At 39.1% G+C, this 23,512-nt stretch overlaps 1 protein-coding gene across 1 annotated transcript in view; it reads right to left on the bottom strand.

Annotated features, from left to right (window-relative positions):
• Positions 1 to 3,135: 3,135 nt before the first annotated feature.
• Positions 3,136 to 23,512, bottom strand: part of ADGRG7 (adhesion G protein-coupled receptor G7) — a 92,987-nt gene continuing 72,610 nt past the window's right edge. Inside the window, exons 13-16 of the mRNA XM_079766335.1 lie at positions 22,402 to 22,492; positions 19,522 to 19,677; positions 17,332 to 17,488; positions 3,136 to 3,710 (exon numbers count right to left, since the gene is read on the bottom strand). Coding sequence (XP_079622461.1) covers positions 3,450 to 3,710; positions 17,332 to 17,488; positions 19,522 to 19,677; positions 22,402 to 22,492 — 665 coding nt within the window. The 3' untranslated portion in view covers positions 3,136 to 3,449. The remainder of the gene's footprint in view (positions 3,711 to 17,331; positions 17,489 to 19,521; positions 19,678 to 22,401; positions 22,493 to 23,512) is intronic.

Below are 23,512 nucleotides of genomic sequence, written 5' to 3'. Positions count from 1 at the left end.
CCTAATCTGCCAGCCAGGCACTTAAAGCCCCAGGGTCACATTAAGGAGGTTCCACAGAACCAGAGAGCTCCTATAATTGACAGGCTGATATAACCTAGTCAACACTTTTGGCCAGGGTTTCCCAAATGTTTGCAAAGAAGGCCAAGCTCTTCTGATGAGGCAATGACCAACTGATAGCAATGACCTCGAGAATAATCTCTATTTGTTGGTGACAGAAAAAAAACAGAAAAAGAAGAGAAAGAAAGAAGAAAGAAAGAAAGAAAGAAAGAAAGAAAGAAAGAAAGAAGAAAGAAAGAAAGAAAGAAAGAAAGAAAGAAAGAAAGAAAGAAAGAAAGAAAGAAAGAAAGAAAGGAAGGAAGGAAGGAAGAAAGGAAGAAAGAAAGGAAAGAAAAGAAAGAGCCAAAACTGGTTTGGCTCAGTGGATAGAGCATCGGCCTGCAGACTGAAGGGTTCCAGGTTCGATTCCGGTCAAGGGCATGTACCTTGGTTGCGGGCACATCCCCAGTAGGGAGTGTGCAGGAGGCAGCTGATCGATGTTTCTCTCTCATCAATGTTTCTAACTCTCTATCTCTCTCCCTTCCTCTATGTAAAAAATTAATAAAATATATTTTAGAAAGAAAGAAAGGAAGGAAGGAAGGAAGGAAGGAAGGAAGGAAGGAAGGAAGGAAGGAAGGAAGAAAGAAAGAAAGAAAGAAAGAAAGAAAGAAAGAAAGAAAGAAAGAAAGAAAGAAAGAAAGAAAGAAAGAAAGAAAGAAAGAAAGAAAGAAAGAAAGAAAGAAAGAAAAGATAAACTTTAAAATGAGAAGAGTTGGGGGGGGAGGGGGGAGGGGGGAGGAGTGGCGGGGAGCAATCCAAACTCTTGCGATTAAACAGTGAGCTCTGAACTGACAGTTAAGACCCAGGAAAGGAAATTCAAAGGTCAGGGTGGTTTGTTTCCAAAGAAACTACATGTGCTGCCACAATCAAAAGGCCAAAGGGCACTGTTATCACACACTATAAATCAGAACCATAAACGTTGGCCTCATATAAGATCACAAAAACCAGTTCTGCAGTAATCTCAGCTTTCCTTTCCTGAAATTCTTTAAGTAAGGCACTCTTCCACTTCTACAGTCTCTATCCTTGCTCCTCAACTTCCAAGGCTACAAATAAGTTCTTGCTTTCCTTACCCACCGCATTCAAACCCTGCTCGGGCAAGGATCTCATAGGCTTACTCAGAGTCAAATGACTGATGAGCCTCCAGTGGCTGGTTGCCTTCCTAGAGGGCACTTGGATTTTGTCAGGAGATGTAGTGGGTGCTGCCAGCATCCCATGCTTGGTATAACTGCCCATTCTCCACTTCAGGATATCCTGTCAGCCACGTCGTCCCCCGTTCCTCCACTTCACAGCGGGTATGTGACCCAGGCTGAACACAACGCCTGTGGGCACACGACCAAGCAAGGCGTGCCAGTTCTTAGGTCCTTTCCTCTCCCTCCCCCTGCTGCGCTCCGTATCACAAGGGAATGAGCCCCACAGGCTCCTGGCTCAGCTGGCGTCTGGCTGGCTACAGCCAAAGGGAGACACTGATGGGAGGTTGCAAGGCAGAAGGATGGAGATGCTAATGGCCAATTTCTACCCGTGTCTACCCAATTTGAGAATAAAGCCAAACACAGAAGCACAAAGAGCCAGGAAACAGGGAGATAAAAAGAATCTTGACACATTCTTTGAACTCCTTGCATTTGAACTCTAAATCTAAAGTTAACATTATCATATATTTTATGCCTCAAACCAGGACACTTTCGAGAGTAAAAGGGGCTGCTAGTAAGTAATACCTAAGTCAGGACAACAGGCACAAATTGAGTCTGGTCCAGGCAAACCAGAACCCTACCTAAAACCAACCTGGCCTTTGGACTTTACAATTAATTGAGCCATTACATTCTCTTTGACCCTTAACCTAATTTGAGTTGGATCTCTATCACTAAACAAAAAGATCCTTTTAAATAGAATTGTTTTCTCGTGGTTAGATTTCAGGGCAGGTACATCAATGTCTGCCTGACTTAGCCTCCACAGTATGCATGTGGAGCTTACAAATTTATGGTATAGCTAGGTCAGGAGTGTTATAAGGAATTCTGGTTGCTATATACCAAGAACGCTGAAAAAGTGCAAAGAAAACTAAAATCACCAAGGGAACACATGTACTCCACCCTCAGAGTAAATGTGGCTCTTTGGTGCTTTTTTTTTTTTTTCATATTTAAAATGGCCCTTACTTAAGGTTTAATTTTATCTGAATATATATTTTGGGAAATAGAGTAGGTCAACCACATCTTATAATTTTCCCTGTGTCCAGCCCCTACCTAGGCGTAGCACTATAACACCACTAAAACACTGACCTCTGAGAACTGCTTTTCTTCTTTATTCTTTTCCCTTTGCCTTTCTGCATTACCCTATAAGGTCTCAATTATTCTACAGATGAAACAGGCTCTTGTTGTCTTGTCTAGGAATCCAACAGTCATTTAAAACCATTTCTATAAAAACACACACATACTTTAGGGTGTGGTGAAAAGAGCATGCCACAGCTCACCGGACATGTTAGTGCCTTAGTTCAGTGTACTCACAGCAGCTGCCTAGTTCTTGGCAAAACAGCAATGCAAAGACTGTCTCTCCTAATTCCAGTGGGAGTACCCCCCAACCCAGTGGAGGTCATTTTTTTTTATTTAGGAAGTCATAATTCAAGTGTTTAAAATTCCATGAGCAATTAGTTAGATCTTTCAAAAGCCATAGGGGTGACTGTGACTAATGTTTTCACTTTGTGAGGCTCTGTGTCATTTCATCAATAAAAGGGCAGATATATTAAGAAGTGGGAGGAAATATCCAGAGGTGTTAGTAACCAGCTAATCTTTCTATTTCTCCCCGCCCGTTTCTCATAGAGCCAACTCCTGAGTCATAAAACATGATTTTTTAAAAAACAGCAAAAAATTCCCTTTCCAGAGGTTAAATGGATACAAAATTCTTAATTGGAAAGTATAAGCACATACAAATTTTAAATATTCACAGATCAAAAGTATACATACAAGCAACTCTTCACAGTGTTCATCAGGCGGTAAATTTTTCTCCTTGTATCCTTTGCAGTAAATCGTAAAAGAATTTGTCTAGGTTCTACATTTTTATCAAAGTTTGTCACAGACTTTATGATGTACACAGAGCAATGATAATCTTGAATTATTTTGAATGCTGGATGGGATTCTTCACCTCGTTCAGGTAAGAATCTGTTGAATAATAGGAAAAAAAAAAACCTACCAAATCCAGTATCCCTGATGATAATAAACAACAGGTTTTACCTGATTTTTAACCTTGAGCCAAATATATTGAGGGAGACTTTCCTGAAGGAGTAGGTAGCAAAGGAAAGAAATAGAAAAAGCAAAACTCACACACGTTGAAATAAGAAAGACCACAGAAGGCAACAGTTTTACTGTCTAGCTGCTTATGCTTGCTTGGTCACTTCCGGAGAGTGTCATTTCCTCGGTAACCACAGCTGGCTCCAGCAGCCGAAAGCGTTCGTTCAGGGCTGGCAGTGACCTGAGCATGTTATACATCCTCGCACGCAGCCTCATCCTGGTTGCGGATGGCAGCAACTTCACTCTCTCAGCGGATGACGACAGCAACTTCAACATTTTGGAAGCTTCGTTCTGGAAGATTTTTGTTCTGACTGTGTAGAGGATAAAAATTTGCAATCCCTGGCAGATAGAATAAAAGCTTAATATTAGATAAGTGCTGCGATACAGAACCAGAGAAGGGGTTTTATTTCACCTTGTCACCTACCCTTTTCTCATCATTCACACAACTCCCCAACTTTACAAATTAATAACATCTGGTCCAGCCTATGTCACTCAGTGATTGAGCGTGGACCTATGAACCAGGAGGTCAGGGTTCAATTCCCTGTCAGGGCACCTGCCCAAGTTTCGGGCTTCATCCCCAGTAGGGGGCATGCAAGAGGCAACGGATCAATGATTCTCTCTCCTCTTAATGTTTTATATCTCCCTCTCCCTTCCTCTCTGAAATCAATTAAAATATTTTTAAAAATACATATTAAGTAACATCTGTAATTGAGTTGATAGTATTGTGCCAATGTTTATTTCTTTATTTTGACAACATAGTAGTGTTAGACAGGCATTATTATTAGGGAAAGCTGGGTAAAGAGTACATGGAAACTCTACTGTTTTTGCAACTTCTTGTATGAAACTATCTCAAAATAAAAAGTTATTAAAAATAAATATCCATGGATGTCTCCCATATTGGCATCTATATGACCCCAAGTTTTATAAGAATTTATCTCTAGCCCTGGCCAATGTGACTCAGTTTAAGTGTCCTCTCATAGACTGAAAGGTGGCCAGTTGGATTCCCAGTCAGGGCATATGGCCCGGTCAGATTTGGTCTCCAGTGGCGTGTATAGGGGAGACAACTGATGGATGTTTTTCTCTCACATCAATGTTTCTCTCTCCATCTCCCTTCATCTCTTTCTAAAATGAATAAAAACGTTTTTTAAAGAATTTATTTCTATAATTATTATATTCCATAAATACTGTTTAGGAGACTTCTGGTGTAGATAATCCAAAGATTCTGAGTTTGACTAATAGAATTGATACTTATTAGCAAGAGATAGACCAGTTCACTGGACAAAAGCAGGAAGATTAACTTGATTGTTAACCAACAGGTGGTATCTAACACATCTGAAAAAGGCCTTGATGACACAAGGAAGTGTGCATCGGGTTTCAGAAGGACAAAGGTGGTCATTAGCCATCCTGATTGTTCAAGGGAGAAATTTATTTTGGAGAAATCTGGTCCCTAGAAAACCTCCTCTTTGTGGGGTACACTATTTCATCTGGCTTTTCCAGAATTTAAATTCTAAGTCAAAGACAATATTAGATAGAATTTCTGATTGTACAATAATTAGGAAAAGAGAGGAACCAAGATGGCGGCAAAGTTAAACAACTAATCTGCTGCCTCGCACAACAATTTCAAAACTACAACTAAAAGACAAAACGTCTACCACCCAGAACCACAGGAAAGCTGGCTGAGTGGTAGATTTACAACTAAGGAGAGAAAGGAGCACAAGCGCGAAAAAGCTGAGGTACGGAGGCATGTGAAGTGGGCTGGCGGCGGGTGACTGGGCGCGGAGCTTTTCTTCAACCCGCAGGGAGACAAGATCCCAATCACTCTCAACTCTAGTTTCTGGGGACACGCGGGGGACCCCCCCGAGGAGAAGCTGGACTCTCGGCCATCAGGTCGGAAAGTGAGAGTGACTTTTTTGCAGAGGTGTGCCCAGCAATCATTGTTTTACTGCGCTGGAGCGCATGACGCGGGGACTTGGAAACGCGGAAAGGCAGAGACGGCTGAAAGCAGCCATCGCTGTTTGCCACGCCCTAGCCTAGTGACGCCCAGAGGCCCAGCCCCCCCTGAGACCCCGCCCTGCACATTCTACAAACCCGCCCAGGCCCCACACAGCGGCTTTTGCATATAAATGGCCTGTTCTGTGGCAGCTTAACCAAATAAACTGCAGCTCCAGTCAGACTGCTCCAAAACTGCCCAAGCAAAGAAGGAGAAAACTAGTTCTTGCTGTAGCTCCTGCTGGGGGACACACAGTACACAAGGGTACACCAAGAGTGTCCACCTCAAGTAACTGGGAGGCTGACCCATTGAACCAATAGGACATCTAGTACACAAAGCTACCCTACCAACTCAGGGAAGCAGCGAAAATGAGGAGGCAAGGAAACAGATCACAAACCAAAGAAATGGAGGAGAACAAGCGACTGGACATAGAGTTCAAAACCACAGTTATAAGGTTTTTCAAGAATTTCATGGAAAAGGCCGATAAATTCAATGAGACCCTCGAGGATATGAAAAAGGACCAACTAGAAATTAAACATACACTGACTAAGATAAAAAATATTATACAGAGACCCAACAGCAGACTAGAGGATCGCAAGAATCAACTCAAAGATTTGAAATACAAAGAGGCCAAGGACACTCCTCCAGAGAAGCAAGAAGAGAAGAGAATTCAGAAAGTTGAAGATAGTGTAAGAAGCCTCTGGGACAACTTCAAGCGAACCAACATCAGAATTATGGGGGTACCAGAAGAAGAGAGATAGCAAGATGCTGAAAACCTATTTGAAGAAATAATGGGAGGATTCCAAGATGGCAGCAGATTAAGTGGAAGCTACACTGACACTCTCCCAGGACCAAACTGGAATTACAACTAAAATACAGAAAAACTTCCTGAAAAATCAATTGAAGACTAGTTGGAGAGAACCCTGATAACCAAGGACATAAGTGGAGACCACATAGAGACAGCATTGACAGGGGCTGGGTTCCCTCCCGGAGCTGCGGGCTCACCGGGCGCCTCGCCATCTTGCAAGGAAAGGAGGATTTTATTGGGAAACCTGACTTTCCGCGACAACTGCAAACACTGAACAGCTGCGAGCACCAGAACACCGGTCCCCTATCGGCGCAAACATTCGGATTCAAAGGAACCCTTCACTGAACCACGGAAAGGTCAGATTTCGCCTGAAATAAGGTGTGGTTTCTAATCCCCGCAGTGGGAGGGAAGCGCGGGAGCCGTGGGACCGGCGGGAACCGGGAGGTCTGTTCCTAGAAAAATCGGCGGCAGTTGGAGCTGCCGTGATCCGTGAATGTGGAAGGGGATCCTCTGAGTTGCTAACTGAAGTGACCTCTTAAAATCAACTCATTTTAATCTGACGAGGAGGATCAGACTAAGAATTTTCAAAGGAGTGCGGGCTCCTTAGTCTGGCGCACAGACCCACTGTCCGCACACTTGGGCTCTTTCCGACTCTGCTTACTAAGCCCAACGCATAGGAAAACCCAGGTGGAAAAACCCTGAAAGACTGCAGGGGAAGTTGTTTTTTCGGAACCTGGGAACAGAGCTGGGTGTGACCATCGGAGAGGCAGCTCTGAGGCGCACACCTCCACAAACTGGTAGTGAGTGCCATAGAGGGGAAAAAAAAAAGCTAGAGAGGCCCGGAAGTCAATTCAGAAACACTGCCACCAAGGGGCTGAAACGCTAATTGTCCCTGGTGTAATCAAAAATAAATACGAGAAATTAAGACACGGCCGGCTTAAAAAGCAGGATTGGCTTACAACACGGAGGAGCAGAGGAACGAAGCTGAACTGAAATACCGCCCAGACTGGGAAACAGGCATACCAAACAGAATAAAAGAGGAAGTGAATGACAGCCGCTACTTCACATTTTAGTCTTCCTATTTTTTAATTTTTAATTCTTTTTTTAATTTTTTTTCCAATTTTTTTATTCTAATTTTTTTTAATTTTCATTTTTTGCATCTTTTACTTAAGAAACAAATTTTTTTTCTTTTTCCTCGATTTTCATCTTTTTAATTATTACATTTTTATTTTCAATCAGCATTATTATTGCTATTATTTTACTTTTTTTTTTTTAATGTCATTAGATTTTCTCTTTCTTTTATTTTGGGATTAGTGTCCTACATTCTATTTGCATCTTTCCCTTACCCTATCTCAACGCTAACATTTTGCCATCACTCTCCTCCTAACCTTTCCCCTTAAAAAAATTATTTTTCTCTCTGGCCTTTTGTTGTTGTTTGCTTGAATGTTGATTAGATTGAATTTTTATGCTTTTTTATGAGATTGTTTTGATTATACTTTTTGTTTGTTTGGTTGGTTCTATTGTTTGCTTTGTTTTTGTTTTTTTTATTACTTTTGTTTTCCCTTGCCTCACTTGATATTAGTTGGTGTTGCAATTTGTATTAATCTCCAGGCTCGTGTTGCTGGAATTTGCTGGGATTAGTGGTTGTTCTAGTGGAGTCTACTCCCCATATATATAGTTTGTTCCCCTTTTCTCTCTTAGTATTGTTCTTGCCTCTCTTACTTATTTTTCTTTTCTTTTTTCTTTATGCTCTTCTCCCAAGTTCAGATTCACACTCTTTTTTTTTTGTTGTTGTTGTTCTTTCTTTTTACTCTCCCTCTTCCACTCCTATTCCCTAATTTGTCTTTCTCTGGTGGTTACCTTTATTGGAGGTTATTAATATCGTGAATACAATTCTGTTTAGTGCCTTGTGTGTTGTGCCTGGTTGTGTTGTATTTTGTACCTTTAAATCAACGCCGGAGAGAGAGAACTATATAACCAGACATCCAGAGAAGAGAGACCATGGGGAGACAAAGAATTAGCCCCCCCAGGAAAGAGAAGCAGGCATCACCAGAAAAGGAAGTAAACGAACTAGAGGCAAACAACCTATCAGAGAAAGAATTCAGAGAAATGGTCATAAGGTGGCTGAAAAGGATGGAAGACAAATTCGACAATATGAGTAAGAACCAAGAGGAAATGAAGAAGAACCAAGAAGAAATGAAAAATGACATCGCTGCTGTAAAGAACTCAATAGAAAGCATCAAGAGTAGACTAGAAGAAGCAGAGGACCGCATAAGTGAGCTAGAAGACAAGATGGAAAAAAATACCCAATTACAACAGCTTCTAGAAACAAAAATTAGAAAGCATGAGGAGAGCCTAAGGGAACTTCGGGACAACACAAAACAAAACAACATAAGGATAATAGGGGTACCAGAAGGAAAGGAAACGGAGCAAGGAATAGAAAACCTGTTAGAAGAAATAATAACAGAAAACTTCCCTGATATAGGGAAGAAAAAACCCACACAAATCCAAGAAGCTCACAGAGTTCCAAGCAAAATGAACCCCAAAAGACCGACACCAAGGCACATTATAATTAAGTTGGCAAACACCAACGACAAAGTAAGAATCTTAAAAGCGGCCAGAGAGAGACAGACAGTTACATACAAAGGAACCCCCATCAGACTAGCAACTGATTTCTCAACAGAAACTCATCAAGCCAGAAGGGAATGGAATGAAATATACAAAGTCATGCAAAGGAAGGGTCTCAATCCAAGAATACTGTACCCAGCAAGGCTATCAATCAAAATTGAAGGTGAAATCAGGAGCTTCACAGACAAAAAAGGGCTAAGGGAGTTTATCACCACCAAACCAGCAATGAAAGAAATACCAAAGGGTCTGCTGTAAAAAAAAAAAAGAAAGAAAGAAAGAAAGAAAGAAATAGGAAGCAAAGAAGGAACACAGGGGTATAGAATAAAAATGGTGACAAATAAGTGCCTATCAATAATAACTTTAAATGTAAATGGATTGAATGCCCCAATCAAAAGACACAGGGTAACAGATTGGATAAGAAAACAAAACCCATATATCTGCTGTCTACAGGAAACTCACCTCAAAAAAAAGGACGCATACAGACTGAGAGTGAAGGGATGGAAAAAGGTTTTCCAGGCGAATGGAAATGAAAAAAAAGCTGGGGTAGCAATACTTATATCTGACAAATTAGATCTCAAAGTGAAGGACATAACAAGAGAAAATGAAGGCCACTTCATAATACTAAAAGGAGAAATCCAACAAGAAGAAATAACTCTGGTAAACATATATGCACCCAACACAGGAGCACCAAGATACATTAAAAAACTCCTGGAAGATATCAAAGGAGAGATTAACAGCAATACAATTATAGTAGGAGACTTCAATACCCCACTATCACCATTGGACAAATCCTCTAAACAAAAAATCAGCAAAGAAACATCAATCCTAAATGACTCAATAGACCAGATGGAATTAATCGACATCTTCAGAACATTTCACCCCAAAGCCACAGAATATACATTCTTCTCAAGTGCACATGGGACATTTTCAAAGATAGACCATATGTTAGGACATAGGCAAAGTCTCTCCAAATTCAAGAAGATAGAAATCATATCAAGTTTCTTCTCTGATCACAGTGGCATAAAACTGGAAATCAACTACAATAAAAACAACCCAAAGAAATCAAACACATGGAGACTAAACAGCATGCTATTAAACCATGACTGGGTTACCAAAGACATCAAGGAAGAAATAAAAAAACATCATGGCAACAAATGACAATGAAAACACAACAATCCAAAATGTATGGGACACAGCGAAAGCAGTCCTGAGAGGGAAGTTCATAGCTCTACAAGCCTACTGCAAAAAACAAGAAACAATGGTAATAAATTACCTAACCAAACAACTCAAAGAGTTAGAGAGAGAGCAACAAGAAAAGCCCAGTGTAAGCAGAAGGAAAGAAATAATAAAGATCAGAGCGGAGATAAACGACATAGAGACCAAAGAAACAATACAAAAGATCAACAAAACCAAGAGCTGGTTCTTTGAAAGGATAAACAAGATTGATGGACCTCTAGCCAGGCTCACCAAGAAGCAAAGAGAGAGGACCCAAATAAACAAAATCAGAAATGAAAGAGGTGAAATAACAACAGACCCTGACGAAATACAAAGGATTGTTACAAAATACTATGAACAACTCTATTCCAACAAACTGGACAACCTGGAGGAGATGGACATATTCCTAGACAAATACAACCTTCCAAAACTCAATCAGGAAGAATCTAAACAGCTCAACAGGCCAGTAACTATGGAAGAAATTGAAGCAGTCATCAAAAAGCTTCTGGCAAACAAAAGCCCGGGGCCAGACGGCTTCACAGGAGAGTTTTACCAAACTTTCAAGGAAGAACTAAAACCTATCCTCCTCAGACTATTCCAAAAAATTCAAGAGGAAGGAACATTTCCAGGCTCCTTCTATGAAGCTAGCATCACCCTAATACCAAAACCAGATAAAGACAACACAATGAAAGAGAATTACAGACCAATATCCCTCATGAACATAGATGCCAAAATTCTCAACAAAATCCTAGCAAATCGGCTCCAGCAATACATCAGAAAGATCATACATCATGACCAAGTAGGATTTATCCCAGGAATGCAAGGATGGTACAATATCCGCAAATCAATAAATGTGATACATCACATAAACAAATTGAGAGATAAAAACCACATAGTCATATCAATAGATGCAGAAAAAGCATTTGACAAAATCCAGCACCCCTTCTTGATAAAAACTCTCAACAAGGTGGGAATAGAAGGATCATACCTCAACATAATAAAAGCTATATATGATAAACCCACAGCAAACATCATACTCAATGGGCAAAAACTAAAACCATTTCCCCTAAGAACAGGAACAAGACAGGGATGCCCACTCTCACCACTCCTGTTTGACATAGTACTGGAAGTATTAGCTACCGCAATTAGGCAAGAAGAAGAAATAAGAGGCATCCAAATTGGAAAAGAAGAAGTGAAGCTGTCCTTATTTGCAGATGACATGATATTGTACGTAAAAAACCCAAAAGATTCCATCAAAAAACTAATAGACTTAATAAATGAATTCGGCAATGTAGTGGGATACAAAATTAATGCCAAGAAATCTATGGCATTTCTATACACCAATAGTGAACTTAAAGAAAGAGAGACTAAAAAAGAAATCCCATTTACCATCGCACCAAAAAAATTAAGATACCTAGGAATAAACTTAACTAAGGAGGTAAAAGACCTATACGCGGAAAACTACAGGACACTGAAAAAAGAGATAGAGGAAGACGTAAACAGATGGAAGAACATACCATGTTCATGGATTGGTAGAATCAACATCATTAAAATGTCCATACTACCCAAAGCAATCTACAGATTCAATGCACTCCCCATCAAAATACCAACAGCATATTTCACAGACCTAGAAAGAATTCTCCAAAAATTCATCTGGAATAAAAAAAGACCCCGAATAGCCGCAGCAATCCTTAGAAAGAAGAATAAAGTAGGAGGGATCTCCATACCAGATTTCAAGCTGTATTACAAAGCCACTGTTCTCAAAACTGTCTGGTACTGGCACAAGAACAGACATATAGATCAATGGAACAGAATAGAGAATCCAGATATCGACCCAAACCACTATGCTCAATTAATATTTGACAAAGGAGGCATGAACATACAATGGAATCAAGACAGTCTCTTCAATAAATAGTGTTGGGAAAATTAGACACACACATGCAAAAAAATGAAACTAGATCACCAACTTACACCATACACAAAAATAAACTCAAAATGGATACAGGACTTAAACATAAGACGGGAAACCATAAAAATACTAGAGGAATCCACAGGCAACAAAATCTCAGACATATGCCAAAAGAACTTTTTCACTGACACTGCCCCTAGGGCAATGGAAGCTAAAGAGAAAATTAACAAATGGGACTACATCAAAATAAAAAGCTTTTTTACAGCAAAAGAAACCATCAACAAAACAACAAGAAAGCCCACTGCATGGGAGAACATATTTGCAAATGCTAGCACGGATAAAGGTTTAATCTCCAACATCTACAGGCAGCTTATGCAACTTAATAAAAGGAAGATAAATGATCCAATAAAAAAATGGGCAACGGACCTAAACAGAATATTTTCAAAAGAAGACAGAAGGAAGGCCAAGAGACACATGAAAACATGCTCAAAGTCACTTATTATCCGAGAGATGCAAATCAAAACAACAATGAGGTACCATCTCACACCTGTCAGAATGGCTATCATCAACAAATGACAAGTGTTGGCGAGGATGCGGAGAAAAAGGAACCCTCGTGCACTGCTGGTGGGAATGCAGACTGGTGCAGCCACTGTGGAGAACAGTATGGAGTTTCCTCAAAAAACTGAAAATGGAACTCCCATTTGACCCAGTAATCCCACTCCTGGGAATATATCCGAAGAAACTAGAAACACCAATCAGAAAGGATATATGCACCCCCATGTTCATAGCAGCACAATTTACAATAGCTAAGATTTGGAAACAGCCTAGGTGCCCGTCAGCAGATGACTGGATCAGAAAACTGTGGGACATCTACACAATGGAATACTATGCTGCCATAAAAAAGAAGGAATTCTCATCATTTGCAGCAACCTGGATGGAATTGGAGAATATCATACTAAGTGAAATAAGCCAGTCAATGAAAGAAAAATACCACATGATCTCACTCATTTATGGATAATAAAGAACATTATAAACTGATGAACAAAAAGATAGTTACAGAGACATTAAAGCAACAAACAGACTTTCAAATTACAGGGGGAAAGTTAGGGAGAGGGGGGGTAGATAAGAAATCAAACGAAGGACTTGTATGCATGCATATAAGCATAAACAATGGACGCAAAACTCTGGGGGGTGAGGGCATGTGTGGGTGTGGGGTGGGGGGGTAATGGTAAGATATGTACACATATAATACCTCAATAAAAAAAAATTAAAAAAAAAAAAGAAATAATGAACGAAAACTTCCCCCACCTGATGAAAGAAATAGACTTACAAGTCCAGGAAGCGCACAGAACCCCAAACAAAAGGAATCCAAAGAGGACCACACCAAGACACATCATAATTAAAATGCCAAGGGCAAAAGACAAAGAGAGAATCTTACAAGCAGCAAGAGAAAAACAGTTAGTTACCTACAAGGGAGCACCCATACGATTATCAGCTAATTTCTCAACAGAAACCATGCAGGCCAGACGGGAGTGGCAAGAAATATTCAAAGTGATGAATAGCAGGAACCTACAACCAAGACTACTCTACCCAGCCAAGCTGACATTCAGAATTGAAGGTCAGCTAAAGAGCTTCACAGATAAGAAAAAGCTAAAGGAGTTCATCACCACCAAACCAGTATTATATGAAATGCTGAAAGGTATTCTTTAAAAAGAGGAAAAAGAAGAAAAAAGTAAAGATAAAAATTATGAACAACAAATACATATCTATCAACAAGTGAATCTAAAAGTCAAGTGAATTAAAAATCTGAGGAACAGAATAAACTGGTGAACTTAATAGAATCAGAGGCATAGAATGGGAGTGGATTGATAATTCTCAGGGGGAAAGGGGTGTCTGTGTGGGGAGTACGGGAAGAGACTGGACAAAAATCATACACCTATGGATAAGGACAGCAGGGGGGAGGTAAGGGCAGAGGGAGGGTGGGAACTGGGTGGTGGGGAGATATGGAGGGAAAAAGGAGAAACAATTGTAATCTGAACAATAAAGATTCATTAAAAAATAATGATAATAATTAGGAAAAGACGTAGACCCTGGAGAATTCATGAAGACACTATCCTGTGGAAGTCTGTAGAAGTCAGTAGAATCCTAATATTTTTGTGCTCCCTAAAATCCCAAAGATGTTGTTTGAAAAAACAAAATGTAGGGATCAAACTAATTATCACTAGCACAAAGATTAAATTGTGCCTTTTAAGTAATATCTGTAGCACTTAGCAAATAAATATGTATTAGCCTTATAGCATTCTACAACTAGAAGGAGTTTACATGTGAATTAGTCTAGTCATTCCTACACTTTAATGTACATGAAGGTCACCTGGGGCCCTACTTTAAAGTTGAGATTCCCAGCTCTTACCCTATAGACTCTGATTCAGTGGGTGAGGGGTGAAGTTGCCCAGGAATCAGCAATTTAACACACTGTGTACATTCTGATGTAGGCAATATTCAGAACCACTTTGAAAAACACTGTGTCAATTTTAACAACCTCTTCCATTTTATATTTGGCATGCCTCACTCAGAGAGGTTGTGACTTACCTAAAATCATGAGTCAATAATATTAAACTTGAAAAACAGCCTAAGTCTCCTGACTTTTAGTCCGTAGGGCTCTTGCCCCACGGCTACCCTCAATTTTACCATGTAGTATGAACGTTTTGTAATGGGCCTCTATTTTGTAATGTGCCTCTCCTATGTATGCAGAAAAGAATATCCTTGACCATACCTTTTTAAAGATACTTTTCTAAATTACTGGTAGCTTTAGGCAACAAGTCCATGGTCAATTGGCAATCCCAGACTAAGCTTACCCTATTTATTGCCCTTCTGGAGAGATTCCATTGGGAGTTGCCAACAGTAAGGAACTGCCTTATATCTATTTAAACTTAGCACCAGGCACACATCCATTATTTCAGGGAGTTATTCATAAAAGTCACTGAAGAGGGCTTTCCGGGATAGACCGTGAGGAGCTACAAGCATTAAATGTGATGTTAGCAATTCATACAGACAAGCAGCTCTCCACACTTCACTAAACAAACTCCTCATCATTTGTGGCCAAGACAAATTTACCTAATGCCCTACCCAATGATTTCTATTTTGTATCAAAGATTTCCCACCTCAGTGATATTTGATCAGAGCCAGAAAGAACCAATATCAACTACACACAGTGATTATTATTCTCAGCAACTTAATGAGACAATCACCATACACCGTAGTTTACTTCACAAAATATTAGAGAAGTACAGCCCATACTTATAGCAAACAAGATATCTACCGCAAAAGATATACACAAGCGTGTTACTTGCACTAGAGAACTAATAACCTAGCTGAGGAGATGAGATTTCTATGTAAAGAAAAAAAAGTTAATTTTTGAGTACAAGAAGAAATGGGACAAATGAACTTATAAAACTACAATCCTTCTATTTTACTTGAGTTATAGTAATAAAACTAGAATTAAAGTCGTCACCTCAGCCCAGCCAGCATGGCTCACTGGTTGAGAGTCAACCTATGATTCTCTCTCATCATTGATGTTTCTATCTCTCTCTCCCTCTCCCTTACTCTCTGAAATCAATAAAAATATTTTTAAATAAAAATAAAAGAAGGGTACTTTTATTATATTGAAGTATAATTTACTCTGCCAACTCAGGAAAGATAAGATTAAATATAGAGACAGAAAAGTCCTTGTAATATTTTTCATCAGAGCAAAAGACAATGTTTGCCACAGGAGGAGGCATAGAATAAAAACCATGGAAAGAAATTCTGATTTCAAGATAAGTCTTTCAATAATGAATCCTTGTTTTATCTTAAAGTTTTTACATTCCCCACACATAATACACAAATACAAACATATAAAAATCATCTGAGATCAAACAAAGTTATTTTTATTTTTAATCTACCATTTTGGTTTTTCTATACCAGTATTTTTGCCATAATGAAAATTAGATGACCATAATTCCTCTAAATGTCTAGTTTCTTATAGGAGATGCTTCCAATATGTTCATAGAATGGTTTCCAAATAAAAACATATATAAATCTTCATTCAAATTTTAAGACAAGGTATGAATAGAATGTTCTTTAAAATTATTATTAAATGTATCATTGAGATAAGACTCAGGAATAAGAGCATCTTCAGTCCTATGTATAATTATGTCACACACAAAAACTTCATAAGGTTCTGCTTCTAACAAATCAATTCTCTTGCAGGATTTTATATATAGAAAAAACAAAAGATTCCACCAAAAACCAGTTAGAACTAAAAAATGAATCTAGTAAAGATGCAGGATACAAAATAACCACCTGGAAACCAGTTGCATTTTTTATACAGTAACAACAAACTATCTGAAATAAAAATTAAGAAAATAATTCTATATAATAAAGAGGTAATATGCAAAATGACCATCACCCCCACACACAAGATGGCCACCCCATGTGGACACAAGATGACCATCACAAGATGGCCAACAGGGGAGGGCAGTTGTGGCCGATCAGGCCAGCAGGGGAGAGCAATTGGGAGAGATCCAGCCTGCAAGGGAGGGCAGTTGGGGGTGACCGGGCCAGCAGGGGAGGGCAGTTGGAGCGACCAGGCCTGCAGGGGAGAGCAGTTGGGGGGACCAGGCCTGCAGGGGAGGGCAGTTAGGGGTGACCAGGTTGGCAGGAGAGGGCAGTTAGGCATCAATCAGGCTGGCAGGGGAGTGGTTAGGGGGTGATTAGGCTGGCAGGCAGAAGCAGTTAGAAGCAATCAAGCAGGCAGGCAGGCAGGCGAGCAGTTGGGAGCCAGCAGTCCTGTATTGTGAGAGGGATGTTCCAGATTGGAGAGGTTGCAGGCTGGGTTGAGGGACACCCCCTCCCAACCTGTGCATGAATTTCATGCACCAGGGCTCTAGTCCTATTTATAATAGCATAAAAAACAATGACATAATTTGTAATAAATTTAAACAAACATAGTAAAAGACCTAAAACAATAAGACATTGATGGGGGAAAAAATAAGACATTGATGAAAGACATTGAAGAAGACACAGATAAATGGAAAGATAGCCTGAGTTCTTGGATTAAGAAAATAAATACTGTGAAAATATTCATGCAACCCAAAACAATATAGATTAAATGTAATCCCTACCAAAATCCCATTGGCATTTTTCACAGATATAGAAAAAAACTATCTGAAAATTTGTATTCAGCACGGGAAAGAACATAGAGTCATAAAGAGCTTTCTTTTGTCTTCCATTAAAGGATATGAAAATAGAATCTCCTAAAGGTACTAAACAATGACCTTCAGGGAGCTTTAAAAGGAGAAAACTTTGGTCCAGGGAGATATCACCTCCACCACTGCATGGTCTGCTACTTTCAGACTAAACCACACCATACCTGAGTAGTGTTGAAAATGCAGAATATGAAGCTGAAGATCTCTCCGGCTTTCCCATCAACTACTAGCATAAAGAATCCCAGGATCCAGGTAATTCCCAATACGACTGCAATAGATAATGTGCTAAAAACCTTCTTTAGCAATGAAACCTTTTTTGTGCTAGGTAAGAGAAAGTAAGCAAGAAAATATGGTTCATTTAGTTCTCTTTTTTTAAAATTAATATAATTGTTAGCCTACTGTTAAGAATATATATTCAGCTGCCCATTTAGTATACTGTTCATTTAACAATATTATGCCTCCAGTGGAAAAATTATGCTAGACCTACGCCATGCTGGATAGAATCTGATTTAGCAAGCTTTATTAAGAAATACAGTGATAACTGTATCTGGCATAAACAATTTCTTACAGGCAAATTTCACAAAGAATCAATTCTTTCTTTGGAAGAGAATTTTATTTTAGTTATTATTACTATTGGATCAGCTAGTGATAAATTGTTATGGAGGCATCTGGAACCTTCCCATGGTGTAGGCTGATATAGAATGAAAGGTTGTTAAAATGCAGAGTGATCTTCTTCCCTTGATAGTGAGACAATTGCTAATATTTCACTTTGAATGGTGAGATATCTGCAACTGTTCCACAAGCAGAGGCTGGAAAGCATTTTTTAAATTAGAATTTGCCTTCTCTTTATTGCTCTTTGGAATCCTGAGTCCACTATGTTAAGAAGCCCGGGCTGGTTTGACATAGGATGAGAAACCACATGGAGGAGAGATGATTTTTCCCCCTGAATAGCTACCATTAAAGACCAGTTTACTACTACCTACGAGGCATGAAAGTGAGTCACCCTAGATCATTCACCTACATTCAAGCCAGAACCAGGACAACTGCCTAACCAACGCTAACATTTATGACAAATAATAAACATTTGTCATTCTAAGCCATTATGTTTTGGGGTGATTTGTTATGCAGCAAAAGCTAACTGATACATGAAAGATAACTTGTTAAACAATTAAATTGTAACCTGCTTTTCATTGTAACTAAGCCAATTTAAGAATGAGCCCTATCAGCCAAAATTTAGAAATATAAATTGGGTTGATGTCTGAGGCCAAAATGATATTGTTTTGTATAAAGAAAATATAACTAAATTTGCAATTAGGCTGAGAAGACTTCACCTAGTCTTTTCTGCATTTCTAATAAAATATAGGTTTGAATGATTATCATTGATATTCTTCCCCATATTTCCCCTCAAATGGATTATCATAAAGGGAAAATGATACTACTCTTGATCAGTAAATTACATATTAAAGATTACAGTCCCACTGATGAGAGTTGTTTTGATCATCTGTTCATACCAAGTGCACTCATTTGGTGACCAGCAAAACTCACAGGTGTGCTTATAGTAAGTCTATTTGGGCTAAGTAGAGTCTTATAGAATTAAACCTGAATTCATAGCCTCATTGGCACCAGGTTTTAATCAATGTGTACTGTGGGAGAAGGCGGGGGGGGGGGGGGAGGGGGGGATTTATGTATTTAATAGTTTCTGTTCTTTCTCCAACTGAAAGCTTTTTCTGTATATCAGGAATGACAATGAAAATCTTTATTGGAGTCAGGAAGGTTACATAAAGTAGAAAAGAAGTCCACATGGAAACTGATAAACCAGGGAGCACATGCTCCATCTGCAGGGAATATGGGCTTAACATTGCCAGTTGTTCTTTTTTTCCCCCCAAGGAAAAAATATACATTTTTAAGTGAAATCTCCCTGTTGTTTTATGTTTATAAGTAATAAAAAATATAAATACATTATGTGATTTAAGCAACACATGTACAACATAACCTACAGCTATTAGTTTACAAAATACATTTATTAGCATTTGTTCACAACCCTCCCATTTCTTTATCCAAATCTGATTTATTGAATATTTGGGAGAAAACTTGGGTAGAGTTTTTTAGTTGGGCTCCTGTAGCACAAAAGTATGTTGTGTAATGCAGCACACACACATTATAGTGCTGATGTTGGAAGATGAGAAGATCTACTTCCAGAGACAAAGTTTAAGAGAACATCTGCCTGCAACCACATGCCCCTGCCTTTGTCCCAGAGTCGGAAAACTCTTCCAGGAAGTGCAGATATATGAGGGTGCTCTATCATGTGCTCGACGAGTCATGCCTGGCAGCTTCCCATTTCCTGGGAATCTTACCTTGTCAGATTCTGGTTATTCTTCCACACCACTTTGACTATAATGACAATATATAGAACAACATTGTTGATGAGGATAATGGTCACAGGTAGAATGAATGACCACAATAATGGATTTGTTTTAAACCCAGTGCTTTCTGGAAGTGCCAACCAGCAGCTGTGGAAAGAAAATAAATGATTTCAGAAGACTAAGAAAGCTATACATACTAATTCTCCATGCTGTTATCATTACTGATGTTCACTTGGCTGAAAGAGAATATCCCTTTGCATCCTATATATTTGAGATGACTTTCAAGAATTCAACCTAGCCAAAACCGGTTTGGCTCAGTGGATAGAGCGTCAGCCTGCGGACTGAAAGGTCCCAGGTTCGATGCCAGTCAAGGGCATGTACCTTGGTTGCGGGCATGTCCCCAGGGGGGGGGGGGTGGTGCAGAAGGCAGCTGATTGATGTTTCTCTCTCATCAATGTTTCTAACTCTCTATCTCTCTCCCTTCCTCTCTGTAAAAAAATCAATAAAATATATTTTAAAAAAAGAATTCAACCTAATAGAAAGATGAAATGGGCTTCTGAGTCAGGCAATCCCAAATTTAAATGTCATTCTCTGTCACTAACTAGGTGTCTGACTTTAGGCAAAATTATTGTTTAATTTTATTTTTTAATATATAGCACATCTAGGTGACTCAAAATTTAAATGGTGCAAACACTCATAGAAAGACAAGATTGACCTACAATTATCCATAATTACTAGTTTCTATCTCCAGTGGTAATCAGTGTTTCTTGTATATTCTTCTCACATTAATACCCAAGTGGAGGTGTCAAATAGACATTTGGGTATTAATGTGAGAAGCCCTCGCATATATTTGGCATTCAATTAACTCACATGGATGGGGGCCTGGAGGGAAAGAGGCTTGGACACCCATGGTCATTAGGAAGTGTGCACCAGGAGGGGACTCCTCACCCCCTCTATGTTTGTATTGCTTGGAGAGATAATCATGCTGACTTTGTTCTCACAACAGCCTTTCCCTTTGTTATCCCTAATTTAATAACTAGGACTTTGAGAAATAAACTGCCGAGGAGAGAGATGGATCCTACAGTGAGACTAACCCTTGTAGGCATGGAGCAAGATTTCTAGAGTGGGGATTGGAGAGTCACATGGTCGAGGATGAACTGACAAACAGCTGTGGACCCAAGGTCAGGAGAGCATCATAAGTAGACTCCAGATGAAGTAATTAACTGCTTGGTGATTTTTTCCATGAAGAAAGTTTTAGGATATACAGCATACAGTTCAATAATTTCCCCCTTCGTGCATTATAATTTATCATGATTACCTAAACCCTTCAGGAAAGTCTGAAAACAGCCTATATGATGGTGGTACAGATAATTGGGGGATAGAGCATTCAGGAGAAATGTGGCCTGCCTTGCATTTACCTCTTAACTGGGTCCTTCTTGCAAAGATAGCAGTACGTCAGGGGAACTGGGTTAGGAGTTTCAGGTATCATTGGCAGAGCAGGGAGCAGTGGGGGAGAGCATAGGATATTGAGGTTCAACAACTGGGAGGAAAACTTAGGAAAGCCAAAAAAGTCCCTCCACTTTCTAAATAAATCCTGAAGGAATGGGACCCTTGATGCCTGTGTATAGGGTGGAATGTGGGGGGTAATGGTCCAAGAGGAGGCAGATGTTACACATCCTCTCCTCTCTTCCCAACTTCCCTTACTATTCGTCACCTACTGTCTTCCCTAACATCCAACACCGTGCCCAGGAAAGAATTTGCTCTCAATTATTTATAGCCCAGTGAGAATAAATTTAAGATAGTAGTCTTCTTTCTCCTAAAGGCTTTTATAGAAATAGGCCTAGCCTTGTGCCTGGGTTCAAGTTGGAAGTTAAAAATGCTATGTGGAGTGAATTACCTCTTCCAGGAGATATGTGCATCTTATCCCGATCTCTAATTTCATAATTCAAAATGTAAAACTCATTGAAAGATACTTAACCTTAATTAAACAGAGAAAATAATACCTGAAGTGCTTGTCTCCTAAATTCAAACCAGGCAGATAGCCTCCTATTCCACAGCTGGACATGGTTAGCCCTGGCAATAGGTAAGCACCCTAACACCACAGCCTTCCCTTGGGTGTACTGCACATTTCCAAAAGTTTTATTTTTATTTGAGTTGATCTGGGTCTTAAGGTGGAATCTGGGGATATGAATGATTGGATTATGAGATGAGAAGGGAGGGTCGATTAAAGAGCAGTTGTTCTGTAGCAGAAATACACGTAAAAAGTTCAGCTCAGCTTTCTTCTCTTCCTCTCCACATAAAAAGCAACCACCATAAAGGCAGGTACTTCCATTATTAACAGTTGGTTATTGACACCGGAGTCACAGGGAGAATTTGTTATGTGTAATAAATCATCATGAAATATTCATTATAATCATATAAACATAAAATTGGCTCATAAGTATAGATAGTACCCTTTAAGTTATGAAATGTTTTCACATTTGTTTCACCCCTCACAGTAACCTCTGAGCAGGTAATACTATTATTGTCATTCCTGCTATCTAGATGAGAAAACTAAGATAAGATGTTACTAAGGATCACACCTGTTCTGTCCTATAACTTTTCAGACTTAATAAAAACTTCAATTTAACATAAGGAAGTTCAAATATATAAATTTAGAAGGGAAATACTTGCTTTACCGAAGGATTTATCATAGGAAACGTTCATGTCATCATATTTAAAATACAATGTCTTCTTTGAGAATTTTACATACCCACATAGAATATGACAATTATAAAGTGAGATGCATATGTACAGTGGCACTTGGACTCAATATCACTGAATAGTTACACTCACATCAAAGAAATGGACATTTTAAAATATATAACTCACATTTCTTCTTGCCGGTACTTTAGCTCCCATTGTGGAGGATCCTGAAAAAAAATAATTCCCACTGTCATAGCTACCATGACAGCTGGGACTCCTAGGTAATAAAGAGAGGAACAGAATTAATAATTTACCCAATACTGGTATTAATTATAAAAGATCATGAATGAATTATACAATTAACCCTTTCAAGATGTATTGTTGTTTCCACTATAAGCAACGTACTAAATGATCCTATAGCTGTAGATCAACAGTTTTGAAATTATTTTTAAGAGTCACTCTTATTTTCTTTCTTTAAAAAAAATTTTTTTAAGAAGCTAGTAAGTTTTTCTGTTCTAAATCTCAAATCAAATTAATAGAGATGTTGAAGGAAATTAACATCTTAAAGTTAGCTTATGATATATCTAGCACGATCCAGTTCCCTCACAGAACTGTGAGCTATTAGGTGGGAGACACTTCTGAGTTTTCCATGTCCCCTACAATTGGGTCATCATACAATTAGGTCTTCAATAGGCATTTGTGCAAATTAAAACCACAATAATATATTACCCCACAACTGTCAGAATGGCTAGCATCAATAAATCAACAAATAAGTGTTGGCAAAGATGTGGAGAAAAGGGGACCCTGGTACACTGTTGGTGGGAATGCAAACTGGTGCAGCCACTGTGGAAAGCAGTATGGAGTTTCCTCAAAAAATTAAACATGGATCTGCCTTATGATCCAGCAATTCCACTTCTGGGAATTTATCCAAAGAAACACTAATTGGAAAGAATATATGCACCCCTATGTTCATTGCAATATTATTTACAATAGTCAAGATTTGGAAGCAGCCCAAGTACCCATCAATAGATGAGTGGATAAAAAAAGATGCGATGCATTTACACCATGGAATACTACACAGCTGCAAAAAAGAAGGAAATCCTACCCTATGTGACAGCATGGATGGAGCTGGAGAGCGTTATGCTAAGTGAAATAAGCCAGTCAGAGCAAGACGAGTACCATATACTTTCACTCATATGTGGAATCTAGTGAACAAAATAAACTAACAAACAAAATAGAAACAGACTCATAGAGAGAGAACAGGCTGACAACTGTCAGAGGGGAGGGGGCTTGCGGG

Source organism: Cnephaeus nilssonii, assembly GCF_951640355.1.
Source record: "Cnephaeus nilssonii genome assembly, chromosome: 3".
NCBI lineage: Eukaryota > Metazoa > Chordata > Mammalia > Chiroptera > Vespertilionidae > Cnephaeus > Cnephaeus nilssonii.
This window is presented reverse-complemented; position numbering and strand designations above follow the sequence as displayed.